Source organism: Cinclus cinclus, chromosome 9, assembly GCF_963662255.1.
Source record: "Cinclus cinclus chromosome 9, bCinCin1.1, whole genome shotgun sequence".
NCBI classification, from domain to species: Eukaryota; Metazoa; Chordata; class Aves; order Passeriformes; family Cinclidae; genus Cinclus; species Cinclus cinclus.
The window spans coordinates 14,785,476-14,805,185 of NC_085054.1; the positions used below are offsets into that span (position 1 = coordinate 14,785,476).

The following is a 19,710-nucleotide window of genomic DNA, read 5'->3' on the forward strand; positions in this document are numbered from 1 at the left end:
AAAAAGACCACACCCAAAACATTTTCACCAGTAAGATCTTTCAGAGGATCAAGATTCCAGCAAACTGATACAGCCAGTAAGTGACAGAAGGAAACTGTACTAAAGAACACAAAAAACCAGTTTTTTATAATTTTTGTGACCTTACATTAGGTGACTCTTTGTTGCACACAATCAGAAACAGCGATTACATACTTCCAACTTCTTTCCATTTTGGTCTGAAAATTGTGAATTGTAGTAAAGACTTTTAATAAAAGGAGAACCTGCAAAAATTGAGAGACAATGCAACTAAATGCTTAGCTGTATTACAAAACTGGCTTTGCTCTGGAAAAGTGTTGTTTCAGCAAGAAAAATAAAAGATAATAAGACATTTATTCTGGCTACTGGAAAATACAGATGTTAGTCCTACATCATATCCTGTTACAAACAAAAGCTAAGGGAGGGGAAAATCTTTTTAAAAGTATTGGAGTCACAACAGCTTTTTCACAGAGAGAAGCAACTTGAATATAAATAAGTGTCCAAAATAGGTCAGCACTCTTTTCTTGGCCACTGAAGTCTGTCTGATAGTTTTCACTTGAGGTTATCCTGGACGGTGGTGGCACACACAACTGCAGGGCCAGAGGCTGAGACACGGCCGGAGCTCGGTGGGGTCGCAGCGCCCCAGAACAGCCAGCACTGCCCAGGCACTGCCAGCACCACCAGTGCCCACGTGCTTTGTTTCCAACCTGACCTCGCTCCCCTCCAGGAGTCAGGAAATGCTTCACGTCCACTGAGTGAGTTTTGACCTCATCAGGTAAGAGGTGTGGTAAGAGACAGGGTGTTTTCCTCAGCCCCTATGAAGAGCCACCAACTCCATGCGTTCAGCCCTGAGCATCCCAGGGATGCCTGGCAGGAAGCTGCTCCCTGGGCCAGGAGAGGACTGGGCCCTTCACCACCCAGCTATGGTGTGTGGGCAAAGCCACTGCCTTCCCACCAAAGGCTACTGTCCCTTAAACTAATGCAGAAAGCAGTTTTAGAGCTAAAAATCACGAGGTGCAGAGCACGTACCTCAGCTGCTCTGCCACTGCTTCCATAGGGAAGCTGGTAGGAGCATCAGGCTGCAGGAGAGCCACAGTTTCTATCTCCCTCTTTAAGGAAAAAAATGAACAAGGTATTTCTACAGCACTGAGAGGCAAGCTTGCCAGTCCAGCCTCGGCAACATTCCCGTCTAGCTCAGCTTGTTTACCACCAATAAAAAGCCCATTAGTTGCACAATGCACCCGTTAAAAATAACTCCAAAAAATCATCACTGGCAAATTAGTAAGACATTAGGACATGCAGACACCTCAGCATGGTGTTATGGAAACCACAGAGGAGTCAGACTTCCCTCAGGAGCTTTTCCCAAGGAAGACAATTCCAAAGATTTCTCTCCCTTAGAGTGAGCCCATCTAACTTTGAAGGGCTCAGGAACAAAATGCAGCAGTCACCCAGTCAACTGACCCAGGGTTTCCAATCAATTGACTTACAGAGAAAGTAAATTTACCAGCTCAAACCCTGCTGGTTTGCACTAATGAGAGCACAAGGTCCCCCCTCACATAGGGGCAGTCAGCAGAGAAGGCTGCAATGGCCTGAGGTGTCCCCAGAACTTCACGCCCCTGACCAGGGTCTGATCCAGCTGCAGCAACAGCTGCTGACTCAGCACACTGCCCTGCCCAGCCATCAAGAAGCCTGCTTTAAAAACATTGCTCATGTAAAGGCAAAAGGAGGCATGAGGTGAATCATAAGCTGCCCTCCTTTAAGGACTGGTCACGTACCTGCTAAATAAAAAATAACCAGGTCCTAGCCTAGTCCCTGTTCGTTCTGTGGCACAAACACAAAAATCTATCCTTGCTACCTGCCACACACCATTGCACTCCAGCTAAGCCCACAGCAGCACAGCTCAGACCTTGCAGGCAGGGCTTACAGCGCCTCTTCTACCACTGCCTCCAAATTTGTGCACTACAGGAGTCACTCCAAAGCTAACCCCTGGCTTCAGAGTGCAAAGAGTGGAGGCCTGCCTGGCTTCTCAGAAGCCTCCTCAAGCACCCAAAACCCAGGACACAAGGGTGAAGAAAGAGCAAGAGCAAGTTCAGGAAGGTACTGCCCTATGGATTTTAGGCAGAAGAGCTGAGAATTTTTACAGTACTGTCCCTCTCACCAAACTCCTCTAGATGCTGAGCAACCCCAAGAACTGCCTTAAGAATGACACTGCTTTTCTTCTTGAGTCCAGCCAACTTACAGGAAACAACCAAATCCCCTCCCACCTAACATATAAATTCAATTGGGACTTGATGAAGACAACAGAGGATTAAGAACTACAACTAAATTAGTACCCAGTGTTTTGGCTGGGATGATAAAGATGCTCAGTGATCAGCTGCAATCACCTCCATCTGGAAATGGGTGGGAACCACTCCCCTCTCAGGGTCTCTGCTTCTGAAACCTGCATTATGATTTTAAAGCTGCACTCAGGAATAGTTTTCCTACTGTCAGCAAGTCCCTTCCACGATGGCTAAACTAGTAACACCAGCAAGGTTACAGTAAGAAAGAGCTTAACCTATTCAGGTTCCTACCAGATATGTTTTTTAACAAATAACAAAGGAAGATGCTTAAAATCAGACACCACAGTGGCCACTCACCCACTCTGCTACTCTCTGCTGCATCTAATGCATCCAGAACAGTTTTGGAGTAGAGTGCAGGAGAGGTGACTCCACTCCAGCAGAACTTGCACCAGATAAGAGTATCACAAGTGTCTGTGCCCTGGTGCTGCCAGGCAGCATGCCAGCACAAACAGCATGCAGGTGCTCCAGCTGCTTCAACAGCATCACAACCGCATCCCTGCAATGGATCCAGGCCATGCCCTGCCAGCCAAGACACACACGACCATCTCTGGTGCTCATAGCCATGGAGACTGAGCTTCAGTTTGCCCTTGCTGGGCTGGTTTGGGGTGCAGGGCCAGCACAAGGGAGGTGGGTGGGGGTGCAATCCCCAGGAGTCTGCAATAAAGGAGATCTGTGTGGCTGGCGAGTGTGAGGTCTCCTGGGAACAGCCCTTTTACTGGGCTCCAGATGCTGTGGAGTGATTGCTTATATGAAGGCGGGGGAGGCCTCTTTACTGTTTCTCATTTCCTCTTTTTTTTGCTTCCCCCCCCCCCCCCCCCCCCATTTCCTGGTTTTGTTCAGAAGCACAAGAGAGTCATTCATCATTTTTCTTCCAGCACAAGGAGCACTCTCACCTCCCCCTCACCCCTAAATCCCTCCCCACCAGGAAAGGGCACACGTTCTCCAGCCAAAAAAGGCTCGCAGCAGGGAAGGCAAAGTCCCCAGCTCCTGCAAGCAGCTCTGGCACAAAGGGCCACATTCTCAGCTGGGTTCAGTGGGTGCCAGACCCCAAAGGGGGAAGGCCAGAACTCAGCAGCAGCAGAAATGCTAAGTCAGAGAACAGATACCAGCAGAGGAGGCGTGCGATTTGCACCAGCTGGAATTAAGATGCAAAGCAAAGAGGAATCTGCATGCTGAGACAACAGACAAACACCTCAGGTAATTGGAGGAAGAAGAGCCAAGACATAAAAGTCCACGTCTCAGCCCACATGCCACAATGGTCACTCGACTCACCAAAAGCTGAGAAAACCTTCCTTGTGGACTTGGCCCCCCACCCTTTGGAAAGTGGAAAGTCCAGGCACTGGACTGGCACCACTTTACAAGCCACCAGCCCCAGGTTTGGGATGGGCCTCAAGGAAAGCCCTGTTCAGTTTGCAGGAGGGGAGAAAGGGGGTGGCTATCCATTTAACCCATCCAGAGGGTTGACACCACTCCCAGGAAAACTTCATTAGAGGGCTCAGCTCCGAAGTCCACTTTGGTTCTCAGTCACACTGCTCTGTCCACAGCTTCTTGATGGCTTCTCCTTGCCCCACCTTGTAGAGAGAGTGCCAGGATGAAAACATCTAAGAACAGCTGTAACAGAGAAGAGGATCTCTCTCGGAATTCCCTTAAGAAAGAGACCGAGTAGGAAAACCCCAAATTCTGGCACACATTTTTATAAAGGAACTGTGCATTGTCATGAAAATCAGGACAGTGCAAACACCTGGGGTCTGCTTGGGGCTGTTTGGTTTGTCTGATTACCTCGGAAAAAAAGGAACTAAAACTGGACATACAGAAAACATTCCAGGTTTTGGTCTTGTTTGGGTTTAATCACAGCAGTAACAGCAATCAAGTCAAAAAGGCTGGCTTATGGTCAAAACCAAGGCTTCTTTTTGGTCCTTTTAGAAGGAAAAGAAATAGAAGGTTGTGGTCAGTTCTGGGGCCAGCTGGGTGGAGGGAGTCTGTGTGCCAGCAGCTCCACCAAGGAGGTACATTTATGGCCCAATTTCAGCAAGAACTGGACGGGCAATGACAACACAAGCCACCAAGAGCCTGGCCATTTGGGACTGAAGTCTTCCACACCCACCAAACCAGAGTTCCCACTGGCTCCTACAGTTGCTTCTCAGGAGGTTCATAAAGCCCAGAGGGATCACTGTACTCTTCCAGGCTCTACCCTTAACACCACCAGCTACTTATGCCAACTGAAATGTCAGTGTTTTGCAAAACCCATGTGTTACAGTGTGGGACCCAGACAGCCTGGGTTCACCTCTCAGGCACAGGAAAAGTTTGGGGTGACTTTTCACACATCCTGCACCACTGGTGGCATGTTCTTTTGGCATTGCTTTTGAGAGTGTGGACATTCATTCCCTTTTCTTTCTTTAAAGATGTTCAACTGGTCAGCTTCTTTAGCTGCTGGTCTCCCTAAATATCTTTGCAAGCTTGTTTTGAGGTTCTTTTTGCTCCCAAGGAGAAATGTCAATATTTTGAAGTTACCAGAATGAAACCTTAGGTTTACCTTTTGGGTTTTTTTTTTTCAAATGGTTTGGCGGCCAAACCAAAAGGAGCAGTCCCAAGCAGGAACCAACATGTGGATTCCATCATACTCCAAACCCAGAGAATGTCACCTCCACAGCTCCCAGACATGCTTGTGCAGAGCTCTGCCCTGACCCTCCCAACCTGGCAGGAGTGCTCCTTGACAGTTCTTCTTGCTGGATCCATGAACGGCAGGTTTCAGCAGGTCTTCACTGAGCCAGACAGATCACAATAATCCTGCTAGCACCCTGCTGAAAATATGCAAAGTAAATATGAGACTAAGCATGTGGAGAGAACATGAGGCTGGCAGAAATGCAGCAAGAACACAAGAGGAAGAAAGAAAGCACAGCACCTCATAGCAGGAAAATAATAAACTTGTTGACAACAAAATATGCAACAGGAAAAAAGTACAGGGTTCTAGAGGGAAAAAAAGCAACAAAGAAAGAGGGCAAGACAGACCAGGATGAGCATGATGGCCTGAATGGACATGATCAGCATGGGTATAATGATGCATATTTTCTTCTTGACACTGAAGAGATCTCAGAGGGCCCACAGACATCTTTTGCAAGTCAAAGGACCAAGCTCTTGACTACTGCCAGGTGGAGCAGCTGCTGAGTCATTCGTTACCCGTCAGGCTCTCATCCTACAAAAATCCAGACTTCTGCTATTGCAAAGAGTATTAAAAGAATTTTTTTAAAAATCCTAGGGAATTTTGCATTGGAGCCTTTTCAGTGTTTTTCCCACCCTGGCATGTTCAAACTGGGCAACATGTGGCACCATCATCATTTTTGAAATGCTCATCACTGGAGCAACTAACAAGCTGTTCAGTCTAAGGAACTTTCCTAAAGTACAGTCCCATTACTGAATCGTCCAGGACCAAGGATAAGCACGCCCCAGAACAACACACTCAGCTGTACCTGCCTCAGTTTCCTTGACTCCCAGGTGGAGCTTACTGTGCAGCAGAGGCTAAACAGGCACTCTGTGCCTGGGGGCTGCAGAACCACAGTCTGGGAGGAATGAGATTAATTACATGAATAACAAAAAGCCGGATGCCAGCCACCAGCCCCCACCCCACACAGCTCAGCGGGATGCAGAAGGGAAGCAAGCAGCTCAAAACCCAGAAGAGTTCCCAAATGAGGCCAGTCTTATCCTATTCCAGCTACAGACCTGCATCTTGGCCTTCACAAGGGCCAAGAAAAGCCCTGCACATTTTCTTTAGAAAGGAGCACAACAGTGAAAAGCCCCCAGTAGGAGAGTTTCCCTTTCAGTCTGACCTGGACCGTCCTGTGCATCCGCCACGAGGGCACAGCCACCGGGAGCCAGCTCACCCGCTCAGAGAGGAGAAAAGGGAAGTTAATTTTCACAGCCAAAAGAAAATAGGGAGTTCATTTCAGATGGCAGGAATGTAACCGTGACATTTAGTCACTTGCTATTTCTGCTTCCCAGCTATGTCTCTCCACAGGAAAGCCCCTGGACAGAAGCACCCTCCAGGCAGCATCGCAACATGTGTGTGCTCAAACTCTGGTGTCTAACCCCAGTCCTGTGGTCCCCACTTCAGGTCCTCAGGAAAGAGGGGTGTTTCGGGGAGATTCAGTCTCGCTCACCCTGTGCCTTGGTTGCCTTAAACAGATGCATATGTCTGTCTGGGAAAAGGGCAAACCTGCAATTCTGGGCCAAGGCTGCTCAGGGTCTGACCCCAGCTGAGAACAGCAGAGCTGTACTTGCTCCAGGACATCAGCCAGGACAGGATGGCAGCACTGCCCTGCATCAGCCCCTGCGCTGGGTTCAGATCAGAGGGGACCAGCCCCACCTCTCCAGCTCTGAAATGCAGCTGTTGACCTCTGTCACAACGGGGAAATCACATTTGCTGCAGGTTGAGCTGCGATGATGGGTGACCCTATCTGATGGCTTTGCAGCACCCCCCCGCCTAACTCCACCACAGGTGCAGTCTGATCTGTGCTGTCCTAGTCCCTGCCAGGCTGTGTCCTCCAGGCATAGGGCATGCTTCCACAGCTGGAGAAAGGAGAGCAGGCCAGCTGGGGTTACTCCAGCACAGGGCAGGCTGCACACCTTGCACAAGCCCCAGGCACTGGTGTCAGGCAGTCAGCCCAGCTCAGGTCACGATTTCAGGGATTTCCAAGGCTCAGCCCAGTGTGCCCGCAGAGATACCTCTGTTGCTGTCTGACTGCACTAATTGCAGCCTTGCATTGCAGGCTTTTTCTGCCACACAACCTACAGTCCCATCCACCCACAGATATTTCTTAGGCAAAACTTTGCTAACTTCCCTCATCTGATAGGAGTCCACTGCTTCAGCAGCAGAGTTGAAAAATCTTAATGCAGGCTGGGCACAGGTTGTCAGGATGCGGTTTGCATGGCAGTGGGCAGCCTGTAGTGGGGTGTAAACACTCCCACAGGAGCATTCACACACTCAACACTGAGCTTGATATCTGTCTTAAATATGATGATGATGGAAGGCAAGCAAGATGCATAATTTAACTGCCAAAAATGCCATTTCATCACAGGATGCCATGGAGGGGATGGGCATTCAGTTGACTATCCGTATACAGGCAGGGAAAAGCAAAAGAGAAGAACTGGGAAAAAAACGCACAGCAAAACACAGACTCAGCTAAATATTTATGGGGGCCACTGCATTTCAATTACAAGCAGTTTTTTAGGTCAGCTGAGACATTTTAGTTTTGCTAGGGCAGATCAGTTCCAGGGGACAAGATACTGCTGACAACAACAAGCCAGAGGCTCAACCCTCCTATCACACCCGGTAACTAAGGATAAAAACAGATCTGGGCAGGGCTGTGTTTCCACTGGGCACAGCCCGAGCAATGGGACCTCCCTTCTTGCCACAGCTGAAGCCACAAGACACAGGACTGATGTACACAGACATCACTGTGGGTTTGTCTGCCTCCCCCAGCACTTGAAGCCTCACTGCTGGAAGTCAGGGAGCTCACCAAATGAAGAAGATACCTCTGTGAGCAGCCAGCAGACCAGGCTGTGCTTTGGAAATTCCTGAAATTGTGGGCTGAGCAGTATCAGCAGCATGATGGGTTTCCATAGCATTGCTCCCACCTCTCAAGGCTCACTCCGTACTTTTTTCCTAAATTCCCAATTTATGCACTGCTGGCTGTCGCCTAAGGCCAGATTATGAAGGTGACAGACATTTGGCCAGGTTCACCTACTGCCCCATCACATCTGCACTGCCCAAGTACTTTCAGTGTGGTCTGAATTTGCAAAGGTCAGTTTTGGCATGTGCAGGACCAGCCTAATGGCCAGGAGTAAGGAAACAAATCCTTGAAACCAGCATGATAAAAAGAATAAACAGAAAGATGGAGGAAAGCAGCGACTGAAATCCACAACATTACTAGAACAACAGAAGCTTTCCAACCATCTGAGATTAGAAGAATCTATGTCTGCATTTGCATTTTTTACTCTTTATACATTTTGTTAATGCGGGAAATTCTGTGTTTCAGTCCTTGTTAGCTCATTTGGCCATAGTCCAGCATGAGTGTCACAATTCTCAAGAGGCCTGAGCAACAACAACTCTGAGCAACAACAACAGACAACTCTGTGTCGTGAGACCTGCAGAACTTTACCACCTCACTGGTCAGCTTTCTGGTGTAGAACTCGCTTCATCCAAGAAAACAAGTCAAGCCTGGGTCACAAAGGTGGGGCTGAGCAGAAAGGAGGAGTCAGACTCAAAATGAGAACCCCTGTCCAACCACATGCATCTGAAGCAATGTTCATAAAGCAAGCACTGGAATGACCAGCAAGCTGTACACCTGCCCTTAGCAGAAGGGTGAATCTCAAGACAACATCAGCACTTGTAAAATGGGATTAAAATAAAAGCACACTGAGTCCATGGACAACATTTGTTTAAAAGCCACGTGAGAGGTGGTAAATTTCTGCAGGCTGACCCCCCACAAATGTAAGCAAGGAAAAATTATCAGCTCTGGGTTCCCAAAATATTTACTCAGTCTAACATTACTCTGACTACACTCAATCAAACATTTCCAAAGTCCCATAAGTCCCATGCCACCATAACTGAAGTGCAGAGCACCCTTTCACAGGAATATTTCCAAGCATTTCACTACCATAAAAGCCAACAGTGTCCTTGCAAGGTAGGAAACCCTTTCTAAAGGGGAGAGAAGGCTGAAAGTGTGCAGCCTTCACTGTGGAACATCCAAGGGTCAGATCTGAACACTGCATCAAACTGAAATTGTGGGAGTAATTACGAAGCCTAGATGAACAGCCTTAACTGAGCAGGAAAGAAGTGGCTGAGGGAAGACTGCATCGTGGAGCAGGCTGGGGTGTTTAAGTGGCTGCTGCTGACCTAGGACTGGGGTTTAGATATCATCTTGGCCAAAAGCCATAGCTCAGGAAGCATATCTGGTGGAGGATGTCAGTATACTCTGTGTGTTTCCTCACAAAGGCTTGGAATACCAGTTCTTATTTTTAGTACTATTTCCATTTCTTCATGTAATGAGTTCAGTGTTTCAGGCAGCCCTGGAGGAGCAGGAAGGACAAGTCCTGTAATAAAACTAATTAATTCATGTGGAATTTCTAGCCACTATTGTGAAAGTGGACAAATTCCTCACTTCTGAAAAGCTGCCCAAGTGGCCATTAATCTGGCTGTGGTCACAAGCAGGATTCCTGTGGCCTCCTGCAACACCCAACCAGCCCCCAGGACAAAGCCTGCAGAAACCAAAGTGGATGTTTTATTTCCTCACACTGACTTCCACAGCCTGAGTTTTACTAGACAAGATATTTGTTTCAGAGGGCTCCATGCCAAATTCCTCCCCATGCCCACAGACCAACCATGCCTCAGTTATGTGCAGAGAGGTCTAGACCTTCCTAGACCTCCGAAGTCAGCCCAAAACAGGCATTTTGGCTTTATTCAAAGCTCTGTAGACCAGTTGCTTTCCACGTGCCCAGTCTTGGCCACACTCTCAGCAACATGAGTCCTGAAAGGAACAGGGTACCAAATTTGTCCTGAAGACATCAGAAGTTGTATTCCCACCACCTAGCTGGGTGTGCAAGGAAGTTGAGCTTTACATGTCCCATCTTCAGGCAGTGAGAAGCTGGGCTCCTCCACAGAGAATTTCCAGGCAAGACTCTAATCAACCAAAATCCCTCAATAATGCACAACAATTAATGGAATCTGAAAGCTTGGGGTGACAGGGCCTGTGGGGTCTGGCAAGGAAAAAAAGGAGAGAATACACTGATTTTAGTTACTAAAATCAACAACAAAATGTCTCAGAATTCCCACAGTGAGCTGACCTGTAGGAAGGCAACCATTTTACCATAGTTTTACTTTTCTCTTCCAGTTCCAGAGTGCTCTTTGAATTCAGTGATGGATTGGTGGGTTAGCCTCTAATTACTACCTGTACTGCTGACCCAGCATCCTGTTCCATGAATGGAAGTATTCCCTAAACACCACTAGAAAACCAGATCTTCTGCTCCAAATGATCTCTGTAATAGTCTGTAACAACCTGGATTTCTGCCTAAACAAAATCCTGCCCAAACCACCCCTGCAGAAGCCATGGAAGCATTCCTATTCATTATGGCCAAAAGAAGAAGCACCCTACCAGTTAACAACTCACCAGGCACCTCAGACTGAGCAGCAAGCACTCTTGAAGAAATGTATGTCAGATGCTCACCCTTTTCTCGTTAGAAAACAGCAAGGAGAAAACAATGGAAGGAAGGCTTCCATCTCCTCACCAAGCCAAGAGAAATTCATCAGCTTGGACTAAGTCTTCTACAGCTAGCCAGGAGAGCTGAGACCAGACTTCTGGCTGAAGTCTGACCAGCAACATCATACCGGGAAATCTTGCTGTATTCTGGAACAAAAATACTGGGCAAAACTTTATGAATTTTCATTGTATTACAGGACATGTAATCCCACACATGTTGTTGTGCAAGTGAGTGCAGTGCACTGTGTGTCAGTGTTGTAGATATCCTGCATAAGAAGGACAAGCTGCAAGGAGGCACAAACACACTTCTCTAAAATTGCCTCCATCCAGTAAGGTGTTGAAAATATCATAAATTTCAAGGGCAGAGAATTAGAAATACCCTCATCCCACGTGAACTGCTTTATCTGCAACTGCTTTTTCTGCTTTATCAGAAAACAGTGAGAAAAAGCAGGGATTTTAACACAGTCCAATTCCCACCAGTGCTTTGTGTCACTCTCAATTACAGTCCAGAATGAAATACCAAGAAATCGTTCCTTGCAGCTGGCAGAATTAATGAGATCTTTGACTACAGAGAGCACCAGGCAGTGAACTTGTTCCCTAACCAGCCAAAAGGCACAGTGCAGCTTTCTTCAGAATAAAAGCTGCAATGTCAGAGGACAGTTCAAGGCTTATAAAAGTGACCTGATGTCTCCCAGTATTCCAACCCACAACAAAGGCACATAATTCCCAATTCTTTCCTTTCTTAAACAGTTTATTTCTACCATAAGCTATTGCAACAAGAGACTTCATCTTCCCACTGGTATCTCACTAAATGACATGTCTGGCAAAACACTGAGCAGAAATCAATCAATAATGCAGCTACAAAGAGCTGTCAAATGCTGGGCTGCAGCAAAGCTCTGATAAGTGAGCACCAACCCTTTTCTCCTCAGCCTCTCCCTAGGACAGCCATCACATCATTGTGCTCTTGTAATTAGATGTCAACATTTAATGAGGTCACACTTGGCCAGTTTGTGAATGAGAAACACCTTCCAGCTTGCTGGCAGTCACTGCTGAAAGTAGGCAGAGATGTTTCAGTCAGACCTGGTCTACTGAAGGCAGTTTGTGGAAAGAATAATAAGACTAGATTTGAAATCTGATAAATTGGCAGGAAACTCATCCTTCCAGAAAAGTCAAGATTCAATTGGGTAAACTTCTTATCATGGCTCCGTGGGTCGAAACAAAGCCCAAGGCTTGTGTGACAGAGCATGAGAATGTGCACAGGGAATAAAGTGGCACAGGGTTGCCACGACATCAGCTGAGTGGAATAATCTTCACAGTATGTTAAAAATCACTACCGAGGATTTTTCCTTCTCTCACAAGTCCACAGCAGGACCATGCACAATGGTCAGCCTCCCAGTCCCACAGCACACTCAGTGCCCAAGAGGCACCGCGTTGCAGCATTGGTGCACACATGTACTACAGGTCCCTCCCCCAGGGAGACACAGGCACTTATGCAGCCCTCAGCACAAACCTCCCCCTTTTGGCACATGCAAACAACCAGAGGGGACACGCTGGAAAGCCAAGCACAATGTGTTCAGTACATGCTGCTAAAGGACACAGTCATAGGACACTGATTGTGTCCACACCAGCAGCATCTCCCCAAGGGACAGCCGGGATGAAGATGAGTGGAAGCGATAGTGGCAGTGCAAGCAATTGCAATGGATTTGCATCTCTCTAATACAAGTGCTAAGCAGACACTTGAGCACAGTTACATATAACACCCTAATTCAAGGAAAGAAAACAGGAATCTTTATGCCTGAAAAACTCAGTATACCACCAAGCTCAGCCTTCCTTCTGTAACAGAAAAGCTTTATACAGCATCTTCACATTCCACCTTGGCCTTCCTCTTACTCTGTCTGCTTAGCACAAAAGATCATCCCTGAAGGAGTCCCAGCAGAAAAGGCAGATGTTACCATGCACAGAAAGCCTAGAATTGTCCACTCCAAAGAGAGATGCAAAAAATCCACCAGGGAAATTACTGTTTGTCCTAGCTCCATAGCTCAGAACACACGACCAGGAAAAGCAGGTAGAGGAATGCTTCTGGCTGCTAGGATGAAACCCTGCCTTCACAAATCCAGTTGCATTTGTGGATTACAGCAACAGCTGCCCATCAGGCAGATAAATTAGACCCACATGATACCGCAGCCAGGTCTAGTACAGAGCCATACACAAAGACACCTCTCACATTCCAGTTTTCACTGTTTTGCCTCCTGAATTGTTTATCTCAGCTCAATTCCTGGATGTGGATAAAACAAACGACATGGACTTTCTCACAGACAGGGCTTCTTGCTGTTCCCTTGACAAATACCACACTCACTGAGTATAAGCCTGAAATCCAGAGGAAAGGAAACAACTGCAAAGGGCAAGAAGGAAACAGATCATTTGCCAAGGGACAGCATGAAAACACATTTCTGCTTTGGGTCAGAGTCTTGAAATCTTCCCAGGCTTCCCTCTCACTCCAAACCACCATTTTCACACCAGCAGCACTCTCACCACAGCAAACTCCAGTGGGACCGTGGCAGGGGGTAGCATTATTTTCAAGAAGCTGCTTCACAAAGATGCTATTTATTGTCTTAATACTTGAAAGATTACCAGGTTAGCTCTTGACCAGACACAGCTGCCGTGGACAAGCGTGAAGACCTGGTCCACCTACTGGCAAAGCCCCAGAGGCAATGAGGACAGATGAGCTGTGTGGTTTTCTCGTTCACCTATCATCCCTACAGCTGTTACTAATTGCATTTGTCTTTTAATAACTTCTTCCAAGGCAAGGAGCTGTGCAGACATTCGGCTTATCCTGGGCAGAGCCCCTGTAGTGGCTGTGGACATAACAACACACTCCTGTGAATTTGGTTCTGGTAGTCAGCTTCCCTGGAATGTAGTAATGACCAAGCTTGCATAGCCAGGCTGAAAGCCTGGTTGCTGCACTCATAACTAACCTCCCTCTTGCTCACGTGCTTCCAGCACAGGATGAGGGGGACACTCACAGTCTGGCTCTCCTCTACTCCTCACCCACGTTTTATCAACACAGTATTTTCAGGACATCCACTGCTGCATTGGTTCCACCAACCTGACAGAGTCAGAAGTTGTGGGGGCAGAAGGACAGACACACACATGCCCATGCAGATCATGACGGATGCTTCATTTCCTTATAAAAGCAGGAGAAAAGCAGAAGTCTCCCTGGCAATTCAGTAGAGATGAAAAACGCATTCATAGCATTACTGGAATGGTTTTCAAGTTGCTGTTAAAAATTCCAGTTACATTATGCTACCTCCAACCTCAGAGTCTTCTGTGTTTTCAAGCAATACATTAAACTGTCTTTTAACAGCTGCCTGCCAAGGGGAAATGAAGGTTTTGACATCTGACCTGTGAGGAAGGATGTGTGGCATTTGGAGCTGCCCAAATAAGGATTTTATCTGGATGCTAAAACAAGCTGTGTTTTTAACAGTTAACTATTTTGATGCTGTTTTAATGTCATGGGAGTTCAAAGTGGAGACCCTGGTCAGGTGAGTAAGGCAACCCCAGCCCTTCAAGTTTGCTTGGAGCCACATTCTTTGCACAGCTCTCTTTTCCTTTGGAAAGGTTACTTTGCACTAGCATGGACTAAAAAAAACACATTAGTTTTAACAAGCAAGTGAGATTCCAAAGCAGGACTCATTAGCTAGCAGTGGGTTCTGAGATATATCCCATTAAATGAGTACATGTATTCCAACAACAAAGTAACACTACAAACACAATTGAACTGAACTGGCAAAGGGGAAAAAAATTCTCTTAACTGGTTAGCTTTGAACAGTGGCTCAAGAACTATTTTTTCAGAGTGGAACAAGTTTTATTCCTAGGATCTTGTCTCCATTAGGAGAAAATATGCTCTTCAGCTATTCTCATAGCTTGGGCAAGACAACCTAGGACATTTGTTGACATCACTGAGCTCTGCCCTGCTCCACCTCTTAGCATAAGTTCCCACCTGGGAGCAGCACTTGGCATCCTGCTGGGCACCCTGCTGCACCTTGAGCCAGTTCAGGTCATTGATCTGACACTTGTTTTCTTGGGCTGGCTTACAGCAGTGATCTCCCAAACCAGCCTGCTCTGACATAAGGCAAGAGCTGAACCCAACAGAAGGAAGAGCAAAGGACGTCGGAGCTGAGAGCTGCACAACACCACACAAGCCCCTGATTCCAGTTCATCATGTCTAAAACAGAATGCAGGACCCTCACTCTCTGGCTGAGATTGGAAGAGTTGAAAGACCCCAGTGGTACCTAAAATGCCTCTCAAATCACACTGGTGTACAAGACCCATAAGGCCAGTTTAGGCTTGTTTTGAATAGAAGGTGGCTGCAGGGACTGAGATATTTTCTGCCAGGACACAGACTAGCACAATGAAAAGACAGTCCTCACTCTGCTTCCTGTGTCCTGGAGGACCTCAGGCACATCATTCACTCCATCTGCAAAACAGCCTGATAATCTTGCAGAGGTGCTGAGAGAATAAACAGACTCAAGACCTGTGGGAGCTCTGCAAGCTCTGTGCGCACAGGAACAACCCTGTCCCCAGGTCAGGCCGTTCCAGTCACAAGTACAGGAATTTGTTACACCATGACCTGAAACAAACTGCAATGGAATATGGTCCAGAGGCACCAAAATGACCTAAAAGGCCCTGATCTCTGTAGATGCTGAGTCTCCACCTCACTCCCACCACTGATGGGGTTGATGTACTCACCTCCCCAGGGAGGGTAGAAGTTTTCAGACTGATTTCCACAGACTGCTGCTATTTTGTTCCAACATTCCCTACATCTCCAAAATACCCAAAGCCTCTTGTGCAATGAGCAACATCCCTTGCTTCTTAGCTACATGGTGGTTTATGTTACTTTCCGCCTGCAACCATTTCAGGATTGGCTTTACAGACTTTAGTGGAAGACTAAACAATGCTGGAGCCATAGCAGGAGAATTTGCAGAGTTTTATTCCTTGTTTCATTTCGGCAATCCTTCTGCCTCTCATCAGGGACAAAAAAACTTGCCAACCTCTTAATTTAGGAATAGCACGAGCTCTGCATTCCAGTCCTGAATCAGCCAAAGGAACCTTTTCAAGCTGGAAAGGGGGAAAAGGGTAAATACCTTTAAGCGCATTTAAAAAGAAAAAAAAAAAAGCACCACAAAACCAACCACACCAAAAAACCCTCAACACCTGCTTTCTGCAGGCAAAAACTTGCTCTTGGGGCACTCTTGAAACTGGCTTAACATCAGCATTTGAAAGCAAATTCCAGTCCCTGCTCTTTTGGGTGCCAGAGTGCTTTCCCTGTCACTGCTTAAAATGAAAAGCAAACTCAGCTCCCTCATATATGTTTAACAAGCACAGTGCAGATGGGATCAAAGATGAGAGTCTGAAGAGAAGAGCATCAAGTGAAGCTGGCAGATTTGGATTTTGTTTTTGTTGTGGGTTTGGTTGTTTTGGTTTGGTTGGGATTTTTTTTTTCCTAATGGCTACAACAACCTGTTAAAAGTTTTGTAATCTGAAGAGCACAAACCCTTTTCTGGATGTCCAAGCTCCTCTGCCAAGACATGCTCAACTGTGAATATTCCAGCTGCATGTTTCACATCACGCTGGCTAAGGATGTGCCAGTATTTTTATTATTCACCCCCTATGGATATTACAGAGTACCACATATATTATAGGGTTCTTAAACTGCACTATTTATGTCTGTGTGTATTATCCACTGAGATACAGTCAAATAAATCACACACAGGAATAAAGATAATCAAATCAAGCAAAATACTGAGTGGTGTTAACGTAATTCTGAATTAAAGCCTGTAAAAGACAAAAAAGAAGTACTAACTCAGAAAATCACCTGAGCCCACCACTGCAATGCCCTCCACCCACCCCAGCTTTTTGTAAAAGCATAAGCCTGGAAGTCAGCACCAAATTCCTTAAATCTAAATGCCCTTGGCTTCTTCTGGTGAGTCTAAAATTCATTCCCTTGACACTCGTATTCTGTAAACAAGGAAGATTTCACATCAGTGTTGTTCTCCGGAGTCCTGGCTCCACAGCCCTTCACAGCTGAGCAAGAGAACAAGGACAGGAGTGGGGAGAACAGCAGTCACAGCCTGGATGTGCAAAGCAGCAGTTTGAAACGTACAAAGCTCTCCATGCTGCTGTTTTTCCTTTGCTCTGCTCTCTCCATCTCTCCTTCTCGAGCAGGGCAGTGTGCACAGGTACCTGGACCAGAATGCACAGGTACCTGGCTGCATTCCCATCCTCACAGAGAGGGAAGCCAAGAGGTACAGCCCGGTTCACAGCACTTTTAAATAAAGCCTCAAGAGGGAACGGAGGGAATTCAAAGTCGTGCTGCTGAACTAGTTATGCAAACAGGGTCAAGAGCCCAAGTCATACCCAGGGAAGAAAAACCAGCAAGGCAGCAGAAGTCAAGGAGGGGTGATTACAAAGGAGAAAGTGCTGGCTTCTATTTCCAGAGCCGATTTGTCAATTCTTAACATCCCACGGAAAAGGAACGAGCTTACAGTTGATCTCACGGGAGAGGAGGCATTAATAAAACCCAGCACTGCTGTATCGGCAACCCGAGGAGCGCTCCCTCCCACGGCAATCACTGCAACAGGTCAGGAGCCTGCTGGCATCCCTGTCCCCGGGGCTGTGTCCCCAGGGCTGTGTCCCCAGACGCTCTTCTTATCCCTGTACCCAGGTCTCGGAGCGGGGGGCCAGAGGGGGCAGGACCCCCACGGGACCTGGCAGAGGTCAGCTCATCTCCAAGGTGGACTCTGCTGGAAGGGTGGCCACAGGGAACAGGTTCTTCACAGAGCAGGGCCCCCGCAGTCCCTCGGCTTCCCCTTTCCCACCAGGCAGCACATGGTCCTCCCACACCGTCTCTCTTCGTATCTTTGGGGCATCCATCACCCTTCAGGGTGGTTTTACTCTTCCACCTAACACAAATCTGAATGTTCGCTTCTATCTGCTCCCCAAAAGACCCTCCTCACCCCTCAGCTGCATCTCCCCAAACTTCACCCTTATCTGTTCCCATGGTGGGGATTTTTTCCCTAAAAGACCCCAGTTTCCCGCCCTCTCTTGGAGTAATCCCTGCATCTCCCCCACCCCGTTACATTCCACCCCTGGCGTTCCTGTCCCATACCAAGGAAACCTCTCTAAACCCCTAAGTAACTGCACCTCCAAATATCCCATTTTGCCCACCTAAAGGATGCGGTCATGCATTGTCGCCCCTCCAGCGCCCCTCATTCCTCCCCTCTTTGTGCTACCCTGGAGACTCGCTCACGCTTCTCTCCCGCAGGGATCCCCCTTGTCTGCCCTCCCGCGGGGTCGCTCTACCCCGGGAGGATCCCCTTGAGCTCAGCCTTTAGGATTCCTTTGTCCCCTGAACGCTCCGGCGCTCCGGGACACGTTCCGGAGTGCGCGGCGTCCAGCGCCCACCCGTCCCCTGTGCCCGGTACCGGTGAGCGATGCACGGTGCACTGTCCCCGGTGCCCGAAGCCCGGACGGCGGTGCCCAGTCCCCGGTACCCGGCGCGCAGTGCCCGGTCCCCGGCGCGCCGCGCGGAGCGCTCGGTGCCCCGTCCCCGGTGCGCGGCTCTCGCCTTGCCGTGCCGGACCCGCGGAGGCCGGGGCCGGGCGCTGCTCACCTGCGGGGCGCTCGGCGCTGGCGCCGTATTCGGCCGTGTCGCGGCGGCGGGCGCAGGTGCCCTGTCCCTGCACCAGCGCTTGCAGTGGCAGCTCGGCGCCGGGGTCGGGGTAGCAGCGCAAGCCGGCGGCGCAGCGCGGCGTGTAGACACCGCACGCCTCGGCCTCCAGGCGGGCGCACACCGGGCAGCAGCCGCAGCCCGGCTCCCGCACCAGCTCGGGGCAGGGCGGGCGGGCGGCCGGGGGGCAGGCGGCCAGGCGCTCCGCCGTGCAGGGCGGGCAGCGGAACAGCACCTCGGGCAGCGCCGGCCCCGCCAGCGCCAGCGCCGCCGCCGCCGCCGCCACCAGCAGCCGCGGCCAGGCGGCCCGCGCCGCGCCGCGCCCGACCCCGCCGAGCGCCATGGCGGGACTGACGGGCCCCGGGGCCGGCAGGTGGACGCGCCCTCGGCCCCCCGGCGGGGCGGCGCGGGGCGGAGAGCAGAGGAGAGGAGCGGAGAGGAGCGGAACCAGGCGGCACGGCACGGCACGGCACGGCACGGCACGGCACGGCACGGCACGGCACGGCACGGCACGGCACGGCACGGCTTGGTTCGGCGCGGAGTCGGGCTGAGCGGAGCTGAGCAGGGCCGAGCGCGCCGCGCCGCCGCTGGGTCCTAGAGCCGCCCCCGCGCCCGCCCCCGCTCCCCCTCGGGGGTCGGGGCTGTCCCTGCCGGTGGGGAGAGGGGATCAGCCCCAGAGTGGGCTGGCGCCAGCCGCATGCAACAGTGGGGATGACCCAAAGAGGGACTGGGGAATGTGACCAACACGGGGCGAAGGCCGGCTGCAGTGGGAGACAAGGTCTCCCTCTGGGGATGGGGATCTGCCCCGCCGAACACGGCGGGACCGAACACGAAGGGAGTCAAGAGCCTCCTCACAGAGACACCTTGAGCAGGGAGGGATGGAGAGCCCACTCCACCAGAAGGCTGGGGTCGTGCCTCCCAGCAACACCCAGTGCTGGGACAGGGGGAACTGGGTGATCTCCGCACCCCCAAAAACGAGGGCAGCTGGGGTTGGGTAAGGGCCCACTCTCACCCTGCTGCCACAAAAGTGACAGGTCTGGCACAAGCAGCCACATTTCAGTCCAGGTGCCACCATGGGCATGGGGGCCAATACCTAGGGTCAGGGACAGTCCCAACACAGTCCCAGTTGCTCACCAAATGTTGGTCCTGGGAGCCACCATGCCTCCATGGGAACAGGACCCTGCAGTTGGGTGAGACCTCTTGGAGACTCAGGGCTCCCTGCCCATAAGGATGCCCCATGTCTCCTGCCTGGCTGCCCACAGGGTGTTTTGCCCTCTGATCAAAGCTGTCTGCAGCTGACTCAGCACCTCCCTTGTGGCACTTCTGGTCACAAGGCTGACCAAAAGGGGGGTACAACCAGAGGCATAGAGACAGA

The 19,710-nt window shown here is 49.6% G+C and overlaps 1 protein-coding gene across 1 annotated transcript in view; it reads right to left on the bottom strand.

Annotated features, from left to right (window-relative positions):
- IGFBP2 (insulin like growth factor binding protein 2) overlaps window positions 1-18,678 on the bottom strand; it is a 55,239-nt gene extending 36,561 nt beyond the window's left edge. The window contains exon 1 of the mRNA XM_062498526.1: window positions 18,279-18,678. Coding sequence (XP_062354510.1) covers window positions 18,279-18,678 — 400 coding nt within the window. The remainder of the gene's footprint in view (window positions 1-18,278) is intronic.
- Between the last annotated feature and the right edge of the window lie 1,032 nt (window positions 18,679-19,710).